Genomic DNA, 18,029 nt, shown 5'->3' on the forward strand with positions numbered 1-18,029 from the left:
TTTATTTTTCACTTATCAGCTTTATCTGAGCACCTATGGTATGTGATGGCATGAAAATTTTAGAATTTTCAAAAAGTACTTCACATTTGGATCATGCATGTCTCATAAAAGGCTTGGTCAGTCCACTACCAACTTTTCAGGGAAGAAAAACATTGACTCTACCAGAAAACATTTGTAAAATTACAGATGGAATGGGGGCCTTTTTGTGGAAATCAAGAGAGAACTTAGGGTCAAAATCTGATTTATAATAGAAAATAACCTACCACCGTATTTAACTTGAGCCTAGTTTTCTACTTTGCTACTCTTGTAATTCCAGTGTAACGCTACTGATCTAAAAAGTGTTACTCTGATATAATACTGGAGTAATGTTCTGGGAATTGGTCCCCAAGGCTCCATCATAGTCCATATAACTTCAATAAGTACTCAAAGCTATTAGATATATTGCAAAGATGTAGATATTCAACTCTTTCTGTCTTCTAATGCTGTGCAATAAAACATATTGGCAGGTGCCGTTAATGACATGGCTACAAACCCCGGTTATTACACTGAACTGGTGGAAAAGTCCCTAGGAACATGCACTTTGGCTACTGATGAAATTGAACGAGATTTGCGTCGCTCCCTACCTGAGCATCCAGCCTTTCAGAGCGACACTGGTATTTCTGCACTCAGGAGAGTTCTTACAGCCTATGCATACAGGAATCCCAAGATTGGATACTGTCAGGTAGAATACTCTTCAGATCATGTGTATGGGTCTTCTAAACATCAGTAACACTAATATTTAATACCAGTATAGCGATGCCACACTTCATAAACTCGTCACATAAATCCCTGGGGTTTCTTGCTTCAGTGGTTTACTGGTGGTATAAATTTCAAAACATTATACAACATTGACTTTCATATAGGGTTTGTCACCAAGTTCTGCCCGTACCTGTGACATGATTTTATCTGCCGTAAATCTTGGATTTATGCTAGGTTGACGTTATAAATCTACCTTTATATAGCTTAAATGTTATATCAGGCATTTTAACTGTGTTGCAGCATAAGTCTGGTACAGGATATAGTTGCAGCTTACCCCAACTGAGCTGTAAAATGATGCAATGTAAACTATGCTTTAAAAATGCCTATGATTATAGCATGCAGTAAACCTGAAATGCACTGCATGCTCTTACTGTCTTTCCTTGCCAACACCTCTTGCCTTGATTGAATGTTGTAGGCAATGAATATTTTGACATCCGTGCTGCTACTTTACGCTAAAGAAGAAGAAGCTTTCTGGCTATTGGTTGCTGTATGTGAAAGAATGTTACCTGATTATTTCAATCGTCGAATCATTGGTAATGTTTCTGTCTTCTAGCAGTTTTTAAAAAATAAATGTAACAATCACATCTTGAAACAGAAGTGAAGAACTAGCTAAAGTATGCATGTGTGGAAAAATGCTGGATTTAGTTCACTGCTGTAGTTTAGAAAGAAGAGTTGAAAATAAACAGGAATATTCCTGTTTGTGCAGGAATTAATGTAGCGTTTTATTCCTGAGTTATTGCTGTAGAGAGAAATTATTCAGGAAATATTATAACTTGTACCATATTACCGTTTTCCTGGATTTGTATTCTTGTCCCTGATTCTGCTGGCCAATGTTTCGCGCTTTTTTTTTTTTTTAAGGTTTTCTCTCCCCTGTTGCAAACAAGGGACATTGACTACATAGGAGGACCAATGGAGCTGACTATGTACTATCAAAAGGAATAATATACTACTTTGGTGTACAGTTATGCTAGATACCCACACGTTGTCTTGATGGCTCCTAACAAATTCAGGTCATGCAGGTGTTTGGTATAGCCACACACCCAGATCTGCTCATGTTATACCTTATGTCATACCATGGCAGCAGCTTGACCTGTTTTATAACGAGGGTATGGTTGTGCATGAGCCTGATTCCTGGGAATGTCTGCTGCTTTATTTCCTATATTAAGATTTGGGTGGCTGTTTCGTTGTCCTCCTGCAGGGGCCTTGGTGGATCAGGCAGTGTTTGAGGAACTCATCAGGGATCACCTATCTCAGCTGACGGACCACATGACAGACATGACGTTCTTCTCGTCCGTCTCTCTCTCCTGGTTTCTTACACTCTTTATCAGCGTGCTGCCCATTGAAAGTGCAGTCAGTGTGATAGACTGTTTCTTCTACGATGGGATAAAGGCAATCTTGCAGCTCGGTCTGGCAGTACTGGACTACAACATGGACAAGTTGCTGACCTGTAAGGATGATGCAGAGGCAGTGACTGTTCTAAGCAGGTATTGGTGTATTCATCATTCCTAAATGCAATTTGGAAAGATATGTACCTACAGGTAGGTTTGCCTCTTAGAAATGGCTGAGAAATCATTAGGCCTGGAATTTCAAAGGAGCCGAGGGAGTTAAGTCTTCAGCTCACACTAAAATCCAGTGGAATTTGTGCGCTCAACTCCATTAGGCTCCTTTGAAAATCTCAGCCTTAGTTGTTACCTCTTCTTCTAAAACCACAAGCACTTTGTACTGTTTAAAATGGATACAAAACCTACACTCATGCATTTATAACCCCCTACCCACCTGCCTTTGCACAGCCATCAAGCTAGTAACCGAAGCACAGTTTTACAGCTTATGTTTATTGAAGCTTACATATAAAGAAAGGGTTGGAGTTTGATTTTTAACTCATATGATCAATTTGAAATCCCTTCTTCCTCAGTACCCATACACAGTTCAGCTGGAACCAATCTCTGCTGTTATGCTGATTTAACAGTCATTTAAAGATAAACAACAAAAATTATAAACTTGTTTTTAACAGCTTCGTCTAAAATTTTGCCTAGCTGTAACATGTCTCTTTTTGCACATTTTATCCAGCCCGCAGCAGTTCAATACATTTTAAAGGGGCTCACGGTAATTTGCTTCTCAGCAGCAAATAGGAAATGACTACTCTGTGGAGCTGTTTCTCTGTAGATTATGGTTACTCTTGTCCATGAATGTTGATTGAGGATATGTGTAAGTGATCAATGCGTGCAGATCAGGACCCAATTTAGCAGAGGCCTGTGGGTCAGATAAGACTGACAGGTCCCCATTCACCATAATCTTAGTCTTCCTTTCCCGCATAAATAACCCAGTCTTTGCTTGCCCCCAGACAGATATTCTCTTTTTAGTGCTCCCTCTCCATCCACTCTTTTCTTCCCCAGCTTATTAGACTCAGAGATGTTGTCGATTTCACTTTGCTTTGGCAGTCAGCTCTCACTAACGTTATGTCTGTGTCACTTTTGTGCAGATTTTTCGACAGCGTCACTAACAAGGACAGTCCATTGCCTCAAGCTGTGCAGCAGGCTTCAAACCTGAACGATACAAAGAGTTACCACCCAAAAGTGGACATAACCGACCTGATCAGAGAGTCAAACGAAGTGTGCATTCTTTTGTGTATTATGTTTTGTGTCATACGTTTGCATTTTCTCATTTGCCCTTTTTAAAAATTGTTTTACATCAGCTGAAGTAGTTACAGAATCATAGAAGCTGCAGAAACAGCAGACCACTCAGATCACTAGTCCATCCCTTCTGCTAGTCCCCTGAGCTTTGTCCAATCTAATTTCCTAAGCTATGGTACTTTTTTATTGTACCTGAAATGTACTGGGCTGGCAGTCCTGGGGAGCACAGTCCTCTAGGCACATGGCAGGCAAAGCAGTCAGTTGGGCTAGCATCCCCCAAGTCAACCCATTATTCGTGGCAAATTGGCAGAGGCAGAAACTTCAATCACAAATGCAAGACTCTGACCTCTGCAGATTGCAAGAGGTGGTGGAAATTGACATTCTAATGTCAGCTGCCAATTTAAGGAGTTACTTATGCTCCATATTTTGGAACAGCAGTGAAGTAGACATGATGGGGAGGCAATACCCAAGTCAGAATTGACCATGATCTGCTGTTTAGGTTTTTACCACTTCCTCTTCCCCCTCCCTGTATGAGGCTGGGTTTCTTCAACTTCTGCTGGTTTGTGGCTCTCTGGTCTGGTAAGGAAATTGACTTAGCTTCTGTTTGTTCTTCTTGCTAACATGGATTTTGTATGAGGCATTTCCTTCCTTGGGATGATTTGGAACTAGGCTGTAATGTCTACTTTGAAGCACTTTTTGGTTTCAATTTCTGCTGAGCCCATTTAGGATGAAAGGCTATACCAGAGAAAAGAGTAATCCACATTCTCTCTTTACCTGTTTCTTTCCATCGATATGAGATACCCTTTTCGACTTCGACTGGTTATTGTTCCAGTGAAAGGCCTAGAGCAGTGCCTCTCAAACTTCTGTACTGGTGACTCCTTTCACATAGCAAGCCTCTGAGTGTGACCCCCCCTTATAAAGTAAAAACACTTTTTAAAATATATTTTAACACAGCTATAAATGCTGGAGGCCAAGCGGAGTTTGGGGTGGAGGTTGACTGCTCGCGTTCCCCCATGTAATCACCTTGCGACCCCCTGAGGTGCCCCGACCCCCAGTTTGAGAACCCCTGGCCTAGGGCATATTATTTTCAGTGAGGGCACTGGAGAACAAAGTGGAGTGTTTTGTGCTGAAGAGCAGCTTCTGAATAAATGTACTAACTTGGCCGTGAAGCTAGCTGCTCGTGGTATAATTTGTGGAGAAGACTAGAATAAAATTCAAAGTCTTTTGATTCCTGATAGGAAGAGAGGCATGGGTTTGCAGTCTGAGCACAGGACTAGGAGCTGGACTTCTACTTGTAATTCTGACTCTTGACGTAATCGCATAATGTATCTGTGCTTCTTCTTTTTTCCCTCCCTGAGAAATGGAGATATCGGTCTAGTTTCTACTTTCTCAAGTGAGCAGAGGTAACATTTATTAATGTTTGTAAAGCATTTCGAGATCTTGGAAGGACAGCAAATTGTTACAGGCCTGACTGCCTTTCTGTCTTATGGAGTGCAACGTCTTAGAAGTCAGTGAGAATACTCACTGGGTAAAGGATCACCAGGAGAGCTAGGTGCAGTGGTTGGACAAAATGAAATTTCATCAAAATATGCTGCTTCACAAAAATGTTTCAATGAAGTTTTTGCCAAGAAGGATCACAGAGAGAGACTGAGGCTTGCTATAGTCTAGTGGTTAGGGTACTAACCTGGGATGTAGGAGACCAGGAGACCCAGGTTTCCACTCCCTGCTTTACCTCAATCAGGGATGAGTTTTGTATTCCAAATCACTCCCAATCCAGCAGAATAAGGACCTGAACTGGAGTCTCCGACATCTTGGTCCAGTGTCCTAACCACTAGGCTGTGGAGTGTGAGGGTCTCCCCTCCCACACTCCTGATGAAAGAGACTATTTCAACACAATATTGTTTCCACAGAAGGTTGTGGTTTTGTTCCAAAGTGGAAGGAACACAGATTTCGAAACCTTGAAAGTTGCTGCAAAAGGGAATTATCGTGCAGCCAGTTCTAATGACTAACTCTGAGTAAGGGGCTAGAAAATATGCCTCGGCTGTTATTGCCTCTCCTGGGTGTTGTGAAGATGAGTGAGGCTATGTCTGAAGATGAAAAATGCGAGAGCCATGTTTAGTTTGTATCCTTTTATGACTTGGACTCCCAGGTTCATTCATTTTCAGGCTAAATCATAAAGGAACAATTTTTAGTTTGTACATAGAAGACCCTGTAGTTCTTAATGTATTGCATCTATTCAGGATTAGATTGTAAATTTACAATCTACCCCTAATGAAGGGCATTGAATAGCAGCCCTTCCACAGGAACAGATCAAGGACCTTGTTGTGATGGAATTGAAATTCCCTCCCTGATTCCCCCTTTGCTTCAGGAAGGAAGTAATCTGCTTCTGGTCTTCCTTCATCAGTTCAACCTTGCTGGCCAGCATGTGGAGGACTCTGATCATTACCCACCCCTGCCTCCTCACTTACGTGGGAGGGGTGTAACACCCCATCAGAGATGACTTCTTCCTCCCCTTCCCCACACATAGATGGACCCACCCCTTGCAGGGTGATTAAGAGGGCACCTTACACCCCCTTAATCCCCTGTGCTGGTGTGTACAGAAAAGGACAGTCCCGTCTCTTAAAGTATCTCTACACAGCAAAGCAACACCTGCAGCTGGCCTGTGGGGCTCGGGCTGCTGACATCTGGGCCTGGGCTGGAGACCCAAGGGCTGGGACTCTCCCACCTTGCAGGGTCTTAGAGCCCAAGCCTGGAAGTCTGCACAGCAGTGAAACAATCCCACAACCCAAGCCTGGCGAGCCGAAGTCAGCTGACATGGGCCAGCCGCGTGTTGACTAGTTGTAGTGTAGAGACACCTTTATTCATCAGTGAATTTCCAGAGCCCAGGCTTGCCTTGTGTCAGTACGGCTGGTCCTACTGCTATTTTTATTGGCAGGAAAAGGAAAAATATCCACATATATGAGCAGCTCTGTGGCTGGAAGTAGCTGAAATTCAATTTCAGAGTTTGGGGTTTTTTCCCCATAGAAATATGGTGATATTCGATACGAGGATGTCGAGAGCATGCGCTGCAGGAACAGGCTGTATGTGATCCAGACCCTAGAAGTTACTACGAAACAGAATGTGGTAAGTGTCCTGAAAGAACGGAAGCTGTGAACCACGTGCAGTAGCATATGTTGCCTTTCCTCGGCTGGTCTTCCTCCCTTTTGGAAACTGCCAGTGTATGAATGAGGATGACCTAGAATATCCACAGATGAGTGAATAACTCCTTGAAGGCTGAAATCCCTCTCTTATGGGTGTCTGTAGTAAATGGGGGTTTGGTCCAAGATGGTTTGAATCTGTGAGCTGCTGCTCTAGGTATTGGTAACACCACAGGCTTCCAAGGACTCTGCACTACATTTCTGTGACTCTCTGCACTGATCAGAACGGGCTGATTTGTATTTCTGTGTGCTGCTGCTAAATTGTTAGTGTTCCCTTAGAGACATGAGGTAGCGTAAAAAGCCTTTAGTGACCCAGTGAAACACTGAGCACTAAGGTAATAACAATTAATAACTTAATTTAATTGTACATTCCGTTTTGCAAGGAAGAAAAGGAGCAAAGTACTAATAACCAATAAACCACCAATGAAACACCACTGAGGAGATAACTATATTGCAATATAAAAAGGATCCCTTTTTAATATGTGTACTTAGATATTGAACTCTTGGTGCCAGTAGCTGCACGTGCCCCTGGAAATTTAAACTCCCTACTGTGAGTGAAGTTTGCAGTTGGTTTCCTTTGCTTGCTTGTTTCTTCAGTGGTTGACCCCAAGTAAATAGCATTAAACCCAGACGAATACCTCTTTCTACAGTAAACAGTCACTGGAAATGCTGCAGTAACCTACTGTGAGCACTGAGACCGTAACTGTTGTATTTCTTGGCTGTGGTTAACATATGGTGAATGCGGATGCTGGTCTTGCAGCTGCAGTTGTGTACTTGAATTCCTCATTCTCTGTAATGAAAAATAAACTTTGTTTGCATGACCTGAAAGTGCCATTTGTCCCTTATGAATGAAGCCTCGTATTGCATTAGTATACATAATCTGGTATATAAGAGTTGGCTTCTGGTTTCTATTGTGTAGGATCAACAGCCGCATGCAATGTGCTTTGACTTTATTCTTCTCTTTGGGTTAGTATGTGGTCCTTGACTTGTTTCCAGTCGAGATTCTGTACTCAATTCCCTAATTGTAAGCTATAAAAAATCAGTAGGAAAATTCAAACAACCTCTATGCGAGCTAAAATCTTGGAGAGCACTGGAATAAGACTGTAGAGCAAAGAGGGGGAAAGTCACCATTTAATTTTTGTATTTTAATTTATTTTAGCTGCGTGTTGTGTCCCAGGATGTAAAATTCAGTCCTAGTGACCTGGAAGAGCTTTATGAATTATTCAAGGTAACGTGCTGTTTTTCTTTAATGCCCTCTGTATTTAGGGTCAATTCTAATAAGGAAACGTCACAATTCCAACCCAATGAAAAGGAAGATTTAATTTATACACTTTACAATGTCATCCTCAAATAACACTGGAAACAAACTTAAAAATCTTTTTTCCCCAAGCAGAATTTTCCTTTCTCCTGGTCTAAAGCTTTGCCTTTTCTTTGTAGAAGGAGCATTTTCTGTCCTGTTACTGGAGTGCAAATAGCCCTGTCCTGAGACACCATGACCCCAGTCTGCCATATCTGGACCAGTATCGGATTGACTGCCAGCAGTTCAGGGTCCTCTATCACCTCTTGAGTCCATGGGCACATTGTGCAAACAGGGACTCTCTTGCACTGTGGACATTCAGATTGCTGGATGAAAATGCCGATTGCCTTATAAACTTCAAAGAATTTGCCTGTGCACTTGGTATGAGACTATCAAATGCATACACTGTATTGATATGGGCTTGATCCAGAAAGGTACTGGGTTCCATCAATTCCCTTTGTTAACCATTGGAATTGAGAGTGCTCAGTATCCTGCAGGATCAGGCCCAGCTATGGACTAAATGAAACACTTGGCTTACAGAGTATATTTATAACTTCAGATGTGGGGATTGCTTAGGCTGGTTGACAATGGTTTAAAATGATTAGTGCATGCTCTGGTTGTGCCCTCTATATATAAAGGGGGCAAAGCAGTTTCTGTTATCCTCTGATTTCACATTCTAGTAATTTTTCTGAACATTGGGCTGAAAATTTCCGTACTTGGTCTATATTAATGCAACTTTAAGTATGAAATTCCCGAAAGCTGGGAAGTTCAGAAGTTCAGGTTCTGAACAGTGTTAACTTGCCCATATTGCACAATCTGTCTGGCTGATTAAAAATACTTTCCATGCTATGTAACATCACACAGACAGCACGTGCAACCTAGCCAAGTTAATGTAATTTTTACTGACTTCTTATTTATTTAGCTGTGAATTAAATGCAACCTTAATGTTGCATTAACATTTTTTTTTTGCACGTCTGATATTCTGGAATGCTGTTGTGTAGGAGTAAATGTTTAACAAAAACACCAGCAAAACATCACTGTGATATGTGATTTCCTTATGTGGCAAGTGCATTGTTCTGTGTATTCAGCTCTGCCTACGTTTCTGTCTGCCATGCCTGCAATTTTAACCATTACTGAGAAGGATTCTCTAGCTAAATAAACGCGACTCTCTTTGTCTAGGTACTAAGAGGAGATTTAAAATGTGTTAACATGTGAAACATCCATCATTTCACAGTGTAAACAAACCCAAGGTCAGCTGCATGGGATAATACTTTTCTTCAGCCTCCTCTCACATGTCCAACTTCAGTCATGCTCAGCCATTCCTGTGTTCATGCTAGTCGCGTTTTCCCCCCAAGCTTTGAACTAATTGAATGGAACGTCTTGCCTTTCTCCTCTAACAGATGTCATGTATAATGGAAGTTTCATTGACAAACTGAAGCTGCTTTTTAAGCTGCACATCCCTCCAGGTAAGTTTTTGGTAGTGTTGTTTGAGGCGTTTTCTCTTGACTACTACTCTCTTTCCATCACTCTTTTTCATTCTTTAATTTTCCAGGCTTGCACGTTCCTCCTTGTTTCACTAGTACAAAGTGCACACTGCAGACCCACAGCTGTAGTACCAGGGCCTGCTTTACGCAGTGTGGTGTATTCCACTGGACCAAGAAAGCCCTAGTACGTTCCTAGAGCACTTCTGCTTTGTCCATAGGGACAACCATACCCATATGTTGTTTGTGCTACCAAAGAGTGCTTGTCACTGAGTTTGTGTTATACTCTAGGTGCTTTTCAGAAGCCTCATGTCCTTATTTTCAGCCACTGATTTTGCTACTAAATTTGTATCTCAGCTCTGTTACATTGTATCGTGTTGACTTGTCAGTATTTTGCCATGAAAGTCTGGACAGAGATGACATGGAAAAATGCAAAATCTGGTTTGATTTCAGAGGTGATGTAAGACTATAGGACTTGAAACTGTACTTAATCCAAATGATAAAGCCCAGGTAAAGTCTAGGAAGGAAGGTAGGTCACCATACATCTAAAGATGCACCTTTTTTGTAGAGACATTTGTTCACTAAAGACCTAATCCAAAGCCAACAGAAATCGATGGGAGTCTTTCCATTACCTTCACTGAGTTGCAGACCCAATCCCTAAGGCCTCTGTTCAGCAAAGTACTTAAGCACATGCTTAATTGTCTTAACTTCAGTGGGGCTAAAGCATGCGTTTAAAGTTCAGAACATGCTTAAGTGCTTTGCTAAATTTGGGCCTTAATGTGGAAAATATTCTGAGGAAAGGCGGGATCTTTTGGGAGCTTAACCATCAGTCTGGGAGTCAAGTAATCGTGTTTCTTTTGCCTGCTCTGCCAGATCTTGGGCAATTTCCTTAATCTCACAGGGGGGTTATGAGTTTTCCTCACTTTTATGTTTCTGAAGCACATTGAAATCCTCAGCCAAAAAGTACTAAGCCCTGAGCCTGCAAACGGGTCTGCACAGGCAGGCCCCACTGAAGTTTGCAGATCTCTAGAGAGGTGGATCCCTGCACCTGTATGGAGCCCTGCTGACTCTGGTGAGAATCCACCTGCACTGATTCTGTTGCAGTATCAGGGCCTAAATCGGTGCAGTTTATTTATAAAAAATGCTTTGTTTCCATGTTCTTTCAGAAACCTTTACTAATGGCTGTTCGCGGAGCATTTTGGTGCCATTAGTTTTGAGTACAACTTTGTCTAGCAGTGGGATTGGACTGAGGAATTTCATCTCCACGCACTTAGAGATTGTGCGAAATGTTCTATATTCTTTTTCTCTTTACTGTTGTTTCCTTTTTTTTTCCTTTCCCCAACCCACTCCTTTAGTTCATGTAGTACTGAGAGACCATAAGAAAGTTTCTTGGCAGTCACTATGTTGCCCTTTCCAGTATGTTGATGGCCTAGGTACCACTATGTCCGCTTTTGATTGATTGCACTAATTTTTCCTGCAGCTTTTACTGAAGTGGAATCTCTAAGCCCTTCCAAAGGTGATGATCTTTCAAAAGAAGAGCTGATTCATTTCAGTCAACTCAATGGTAAGCCCCAGCATGCTTGGTTTATTACAAAGAATTAGTGATATTCTATTAGCTCTACTGCAGTAGAGCTCAGTCACCCTAATCAGGACTGGGGCCTATTGTGAGAGGTGCTGTATTAATGCCCATGAAGACACAATTCCTGCCGCCAAAGAATGTTTATGTAAAATGTACCTCCCAATGACACGAATCCTTTATAAAAGCCCCACCCTTGAAGATCATATATATCCACAAGGCAATGCAGAAGTTCTCCATAAATATCCACTTACTCTCTTCTCAGAGTGTTTTTTCTGTATCACTGTGTGTTGCCTCAGGTTGAAAAGCTGGTTAATGGCTAGATTTTGTGGAATACCACAATAAGCAGTACTTAGTTATTATTTCATGTGTTTATTTATATTATGGTAGCATCTAGGAGCCCCAGTCATGGGATATAGAGGTGGGTGCTATACAAACACACAGAACAAAAAGACCCAAGGAGCTTACAGTCTTAAGACAGGAGACAGTGGGTAGAAACAGACAGATGGGAAAACACAAGGAACAATGAGAAAATACTGGTCAGCGTGATAGGTAGTGATCTCAGCACACCAGAAGCCTAATCATTGTTAGGTTTTCTTTTTGTTTAACTACTGCCTGTATGCTTATCGCTATACTCAGAAACAAAGGAAGACTCCCTACCCCAGGGAGTTGAACATCTAAATCCATAATGTTCTTGAGGTTTCAAAAACCACCTTCTCCATTTCTGAAGTCCCATGCAAAAAGAGGCAAGTCCCAGTTGCCAGGGATCTATACAGAATATTTCCTTTAGGAAACTCAGTCATTGCTCTTCTATGGAGTTGACTTCCCTTTTCTCCTTCATAAGCTGTGTATGAGAGGTTTAGCTCCACAGTAGCAGTACAATATCTGCAGTAAACATTCCACCAGCCTCCACCAGTCTTGAACATCTGGGGGCGGAGAGGTAATGGGGAGGATCTGAGACTATGCAGCTGACTCTGGCTCCTTCTGTTTCAGCTAGCTCTGCAGTATGGTTGGCAAATCTTGCTTTTCAGTGCATCCATATTGCTGCTTCTCTGTCACAGCTGAATTCAATATACAAGCAAGCATGTGTCTTAAATAGCCTTGTTGAAGAACGGAATTTTGATAAAGGGAAACACAGTATAAACTCAATCTGTGAAAGAAACACCAAATACTTTTTTTTCCTCTTCAAATGTAGTTTCCTCTCCTGTGGATAGTCAGGAAGCTGATGCTTTGAAGAGAAGCCCAGAAAAAGGTAAAGAATCGCGATCAGCAAAGTTAGACTCTCAGTGACGCGATGTTGCGTTTAGGGGAGAGAAATCGGGCACATGTGTGGAGAGGAAATGGAGCATCTCTGCAGCATGGCTGCTCCTGCTTGATGGCATTAATGTCTAATCTCTTTGTATTGTTGGGCTTACTCGGGGCAGGTCACAGGTAGGGGTTATATTCATCTCTATGCCCACAGGTCTGGCTAAGGCTGTTGAGCAGGAACTTGACTGAGGGTACCAGCTCATTTCACATAACTCACTAACATACACCTGTTGACTTTTTGTCATTTCTGTCTGATCTGGTGTAGATTTGAACTGATAACCTGGAGGAGAAACCTCTGTGTCTGTTACCAGCTGAAACATCAAATGATTCCCTTCCCCTTCCCATGGTTTAACTCATGTTTTAGAAAAACCAAGAACATTTATTACTGAATTGATACAGATTGTGTGGTCAAGTAATTTCAGACTAGACATTGTTCATGGAGAAACATATCATCTTGACACTTCGCAAAAACACTGTCCATCTTATGGGCCAAAACTGGTACTCCTAACCTGAACTCCATAAAGGCTTTGGAGAGAAGCTGGATTTGAATTCTCACATCAAAATCTGTCCCTACAATTGAATCCCAAGCTTGGTTGGCGAATAGCCAAAATCTCACAAGGAAAATTGACCTCAGGGTATCTGTACCATTTTAAGATTGTGGAAATTCACAGGAGTTCCATTGTCTTGCGCCAAAATCCTGTGAGAATATCTCTCTGCCACTGTCAGATCTGAACGAGAACCCTAGCCCCGACTCTGCTTCTCACCTGAACCTTGGCCTAAATGTCAGCCCATGTCTTTTCATAGTTCTGTATAGGAAACCTTGTGCATTGGTTATATTTCTTTTCTTTAATATGTGATGATCATGTCCAAAAGAAAATATAAGCCAAATGTTCCAGGACACATGGGAACATCTTCTGCTAAGAAGTCACAAGTGGAATATGTCAGAGATCCATTAGTTCTGAAATATTCTTTTCTCTCAAGTAGGTAAAGAGAAGATTGATATTCAGGCCTATCTGAAGCAATGGCAAGATGAACTTCTTAAAAAAGAAGAAAATATTAAGGATTTGCCTAGAATGAACCAGGTAAAACTGTCTCTCTGACTCCTGTGTCAGTCTAGTTTTTCGCTTTATCTCTCCTTGAGATCAGCTTAATGGCTAAAAGGCTGTGTGTTCATAGGGTTTCTTCACTTTGAGTCCTATACTTTAACCACTAGACTGTCTTTCTAAACTGTTATAATCCTGGCTGAATGTTTTCATTGCCTCTAGTATTCATTAAGGGCGCTACGTCTAAGTGGCTTAGGCCTGGTCGACATATGGTGTCTGTACCAGCATAACTGTCAATTAGGTGTATGATTTTTTTTGCCAGTGGTTATTCCAGTACAGCTCCTAGCCTGAATGCATACCTCATTCTGAACCACTATAGTTAAACGGTACAAATTTTGTATCAGGAGAGGCCCTCAGGAGCACAAGTCACTTGAAGGGCACGTCTTAAAATTCCACCATAAGGGTCCATTACAGGTAGCGAGCTGTTGATTCAGGTCTCCTGTAAAACCACTGCCCCAGAAAAAGCAATGTACTAAGCACCAATCATAGTAAATCATCGCTGTTGATTTTTCGAACAGCTGCAGTCCGTAATCAAGACTTTAACCATGACAGAAGTTCTTGTTTATAACCACATGGTAAATGCTATACGACAGGGTTCATCTGTTGTTCCTGATACAGAACTCTAAATATTGCAGTAGCAAACACAGCAGAAGGGGACCCTCCATAAAGTTTCTCTTCCGTTAAGGACAATCCTGTGAGCTGAGTTGTGCTCATGCATTTCCCAAAGGTTTATACGAGTATTTCTCATTTGACTGAGAATTTCATACAGACCGTTTTTATTGTTCAGGTTACTTCTTCAGTTAGCATAAGATGAGCAGGCGGTGCGAGGTTATACTTAATGGCAGGAGGGGGCACAGGGCAACAGAAGCCCTGTGTTTAATCTTTGTCTGAGACGAAAGACAAATCTTGCCATCTTCATTCCATTTCCCTGATAGTTCGTGCTCTGTTATTTACGTGTTTGCCAGAGTTCTCTGAACATGACTTTAGTTCCCATTTATAACACTCAGCCTGGTTCTTATGTATTAAGGCATCGATGGAAGGGGGAGAAAAAATCAGTCTTTTTCTGACTAAGACCCTTTGTTTGATTCTAGAAGAGTGTCTAAGCAATCACTTACCCGTTAGAAAACATTTATAGGAATGACTTTAGCGCCATTACAAAACTGCTGCATGCATCTCTTTGATGGATGTAATAATGGTCCATTCTCCCTTCCGGGTAAGGTTAGGCATATTTCAAAGGGGGAGATGGTCATGGTGCTTTTAGAGGATGCTTTTCCATGAGAAATTATTTTAAGAAGGTGGCAATAAAGAACAGTAGCTAAAAAGAAAAGCCTGTTGCTAGGGCTTTGAGTTGATGTTCTCTGGACAGTCTCCTCCTTAACTCTCCCTAGTTCCAGTTCATCCAGTTCTCAAAGACTTTATACAACCTGTTCCATGGGGACCCTGAAGAGGAGTTGTTATATTGGGCTATAGCGACTGTCACCAGCCTCTTGCTGAAGATGGAAGAAGTTGGGAGAAGGCTACAAAGCCCGACTTCGCCAGCCAAAAGCCCAGCTTCTGCAGCAGACTCCAGCACGGGCAGCCAGACCATGCTAAAGAGAGACAGTGCGCCCGAACAGACTGAGCGCAGGAGTGTGCACAGCCCTCGCAGAGATAGCCAGGAATGGTCTTTTGCCTTTGAGCAGATCCTGGCATCCTTGTTAAATGAACCAGCTTTGGTGAGATTTTTTGAGAAACCTCTAGACATAAAAGCCAAGGTAGAAAATGCTAAAACTTCACAATTAAAAGCGAGAACCAGAGTATAGGCGTTTGCTTTTTTTTAACCTTCGCACCCTATGTAATACAAAGGCCATTGCTGTGGAAAGTGAGCATTGTTTATATTGAGAATGAGATTTGAGGATTTAGCTTTAACTACCAGATAACAATGTGTGTTGAAGTAATTAAAAACACTTTGAAGCACAATCACATCTTTGTGTTGTTCAGAAATTTCAGTATAGTTAAAAAAGGACAGAAAATTAAACAGCATTTTTACCATATTATACAAAATATGCAATATTACTAAAAATACTAAATGTGACCCATAGAGGGCACTATTGCAAAACTTTCTGTATGACTACTATTACTGGTTGCGTACTTCTTGATTTACTGTTCATTGTTGTGATGAATATGATGATTTTCTGCCACCTTCAGTTATAAGTAGTACTTGACATCTAAGTTTTACTTTCAGGCTGGTTTAATTTCAAAATAACCATTTCTAAATCTGCATGTAAACTCACACCAACCCAGGGCAAAAGCCTCAGTACTAAGGGGAATAGAGTTTTTGGACTGATAGCCTTGATGGTCACAGGAGCATTGTTGATAAAGAAGGAAGTTTCCATTCTTTTACTTATTGCTGTACTGTAGTGTTAATCTTTTCTTTATCAGACCTCACTGGCTTCTAGTGAATAGCTGGTGTCAGAGCTGGGCCTGAATCTATGCAAAATTCAGACCAGAATCCTAATTTCCCAAATGGCACCATTTCTACATTGGATCTGTACGCCCTGGAATTTTGGGGACCCAGATTTTGCAGCTCGGGTGTGATTTCCATCTGAGTAATTTTCCATCTGACTCCATGGTTTCCTGCATCAACCCAGATGAGTAGGTTACCCCTTCCCGCCAACATTCTGTATCCCTGAGATGCAAGAATGGGGGAGTTAACTGATACTCTTGTGGCTCCCCGATTGTACAAGGGTGAGAACGCTGGGGACGGATCATCAAAAGGTGTAACTTCCAATCAAATGTATTCCAGTGTACTTGCTGGAGTCGCAAAGAAACTGGCAGACAATGGCTAATCTCTTTTTCTGTATAAGGAATTAGGATGTGATGTAAAGCACTTACATTTTATCTGCATCCACTTGCAGGCAAGGGAAGGATAGCTTGCTCATTTGGTGCATGTTGGAGAAAGACATGATTTTGTTTGAATGTTATCTCAAAACCCAATAGTTACCATCAGTAGCTACCTCCTAATCAGTTGAATTATGACTGCTGAGCCGGGTGACTGACCTGCTGCAGCAGATGCTGATTTGTTACCTTTGACTCTGAGATCAAGCTTGTAACTGTTAGTCTTTTGCCATGGGTCTTCTCTTTTGGATTATTACCAGTGTGATAGTTTATATCAGTGGTTCCTAACCTTTTCGTCTGGCGAGCGCCAGACAAAGGACCGTGGCGGCCGTGGAGCACTCGCTGAAATGCTGCCGAATTTCTGCAGCGTTTCGGCGGCAACGCCTCTCGATGATGTCACTCACTCACGACAAGTGACGTCATCGAGGCGTTGCCATCGAAATGCTGCAGAAATTCGGCGGATGCTGCACCGCCGACCGGGATGTGGGTGCATTTAGATGCCCCTGCGGGCGCTATGGCACCCACGGGCACACGTTGGGGACCCCTGGTTTATATCCATCAGGACATATAGTAGCAACAAAATCCTTCGGAGTCTGAAAGTCAGGTTTTTAAGTATGTCAGCAGGAAAAAAAAGACAACTTTTTGGAGTCATAATCAACAAAGGAGCCATCCCTTTATTGTAAGGATCCTTTGAGGCAAGCTCTGCTAATGTTACTGAGAAAAAGTGTTGACTCAACTGCTATGTAGTGTGCATTAAAGGGAGGGGGAGAAAACCTTGTATTTTTACAAAATTGATAAGCTGCAAATGTTACTTGGTAAACTGCTTAAAATGCATATTTTTAAGGCATGAATTACAATCTTTCACTGCAAAGCAGCACTGTTTTTATAAGGTGTATGTTTGTAAAGAATTAGGACAGGAGGTGATACCAATATTAGGTGCTTTTTCTATGTTGCTTACACGGAGTAGAAACAAAACTAAGATTTCTGAACTTGGCTGTATATTGCAACACAATGCTGAAATTCTGTCACTGTGAGTGGGAGGAAAGTTACCATGCCTCCTGAATGTGTAAAACCATTTCTTCCTAATCTCAGGAATTAGTGTAAATTGATCTCAACTGAAGGAATAATTACAAAAAATTGGATAATATATACGGAAAGTGAAATTAGGATGCTTAAACGTAGCTTGAGGTTATATAATTTTTTTTGTATATTATGGATTGAAGTGTGAAAAGCCTATATCCTTTCTCATGTATATTTCTAAGGCAGAGATGGATACTACTGCATGGATCTGTATATCTATGTTTACTAATTGTGTTCATTGCATATTTTCACTGTTTTAAAAACAAAAAGCAGGTAACTTTTGATGTTCCAGGCAAGGGCTTGATTGATCAGGCAAACCTTTACTCACGTGAGTAAACAGTATGCAAGCAACCCCATTGAAGTCAATGCAACTACATGTGAAAAAGGCTGAGCAGCATCAAGCCATACGTTTTTAATTTCAGACTTCGTTGTGAGTTAACAAGTATGGTGTATTTGCCAAGCAAGAGAAGTTAAAGGCTTATTGAATTTTTGTGGTGGGTGGGGAAACAAGTTATAAAAAGAGTTAGACACAGGTTAAATTATATGCAGGAAGGAGGTGTTAACGAAGTCTGAAAAATGTAGTGGATATGGTATTAAATGGCTGTTATGCAAAAATAGGCACTTTTACAAATGTCATGCACTTTCTATTAATGTTAGTCAAAAGGACCATACAGAAAGCCAA

The 18,029-nt window shown here is 41.5% G+C and overlaps 1 protein-coding gene across 7 annotated transcripts in view; it reads left to right on the forward strand.

The window, feature by feature from the left end:
- TBC1D8B (TBC1 domain family member 8B) overlaps nucleotides 1-16,637 on the forward strand; it is a 54,715-nt gene extending 38,078 nt beyond the window's left edge. For 3 of the 7 annotated variants that reach the window (XM_030574427.1, XM_030574433.1, XM_030574432.1), the window contains exons 10-21: nucleotides 507-721; nucleotides 1,214-1,331; nucleotides 1,997-2,282; nucleotides 3,278-3,407; nucleotides 6,453-6,551; nucleotides 7,785-7,853; nucleotides 8,063-8,303; nucleotides 9,323-9,388; nucleotides 10,884-10,967; nucleotides 12,175-12,231; nucleotides 13,269-13,369; nucleotides 14,779-16,637. In XM_030574427.1, coding sequence (XP_030430287.1) covers nucleotides 507-721; nucleotides 1,214-1,331; nucleotides 1,997-2,282; nucleotides 3,278-3,407; nucleotides 6,453-6,551; nucleotides 7,785-7,853; nucleotides 8,063-8,303; nucleotides 9,323-9,388; nucleotides 10,884-10,967; nucleotides 12,175-12,231; nucleotides 13,269-13,369; nucleotides 14,779-15,192 — 1,880 coding nt within the window. In that variant the 3' untranslated portion in view covers nucleotides 15,193-16,637. Of the gene's footprint in view, nucleotides 1-506; nucleotides 722-1,213; nucleotides 1,332-1,996; nucleotides 2,283-3,277; nucleotides 3,408-6,452; nucleotides 6,552-7,784; nucleotides 7,854-8,062; nucleotides 8,304-9,322; nucleotides 9,389-10,883; nucleotides 10,968-12,174; nucleotides 12,232-13,268; nucleotides 13,370-14,778 lie in introns of those variants that run through there. The other 4 variants (XM_030574429.1, XM_030574430.1, XM_030574431.1 and 1 more) reach the window with 4 other exon arrangements.
- The last annotated feature ends 1,392 nt before the right edge of the window (nucleotides 16,638-18,029 follow it).

Source organism: Gopherus evgoodei, chromosome 9, assembly GCF_007399415.2.
Source record: "Gopherus evgoodei ecotype Sinaloan lineage chromosome 9, rGopEvg1_v1.p, whole genome shotgun sequence".
In the NCBI taxonomy this organism is placed as follows: domain Eukaryota; kingdom Metazoa; phylum Chordata; order Testudines; family Testudinidae; genus Gopherus; species Gopherus evgoodei.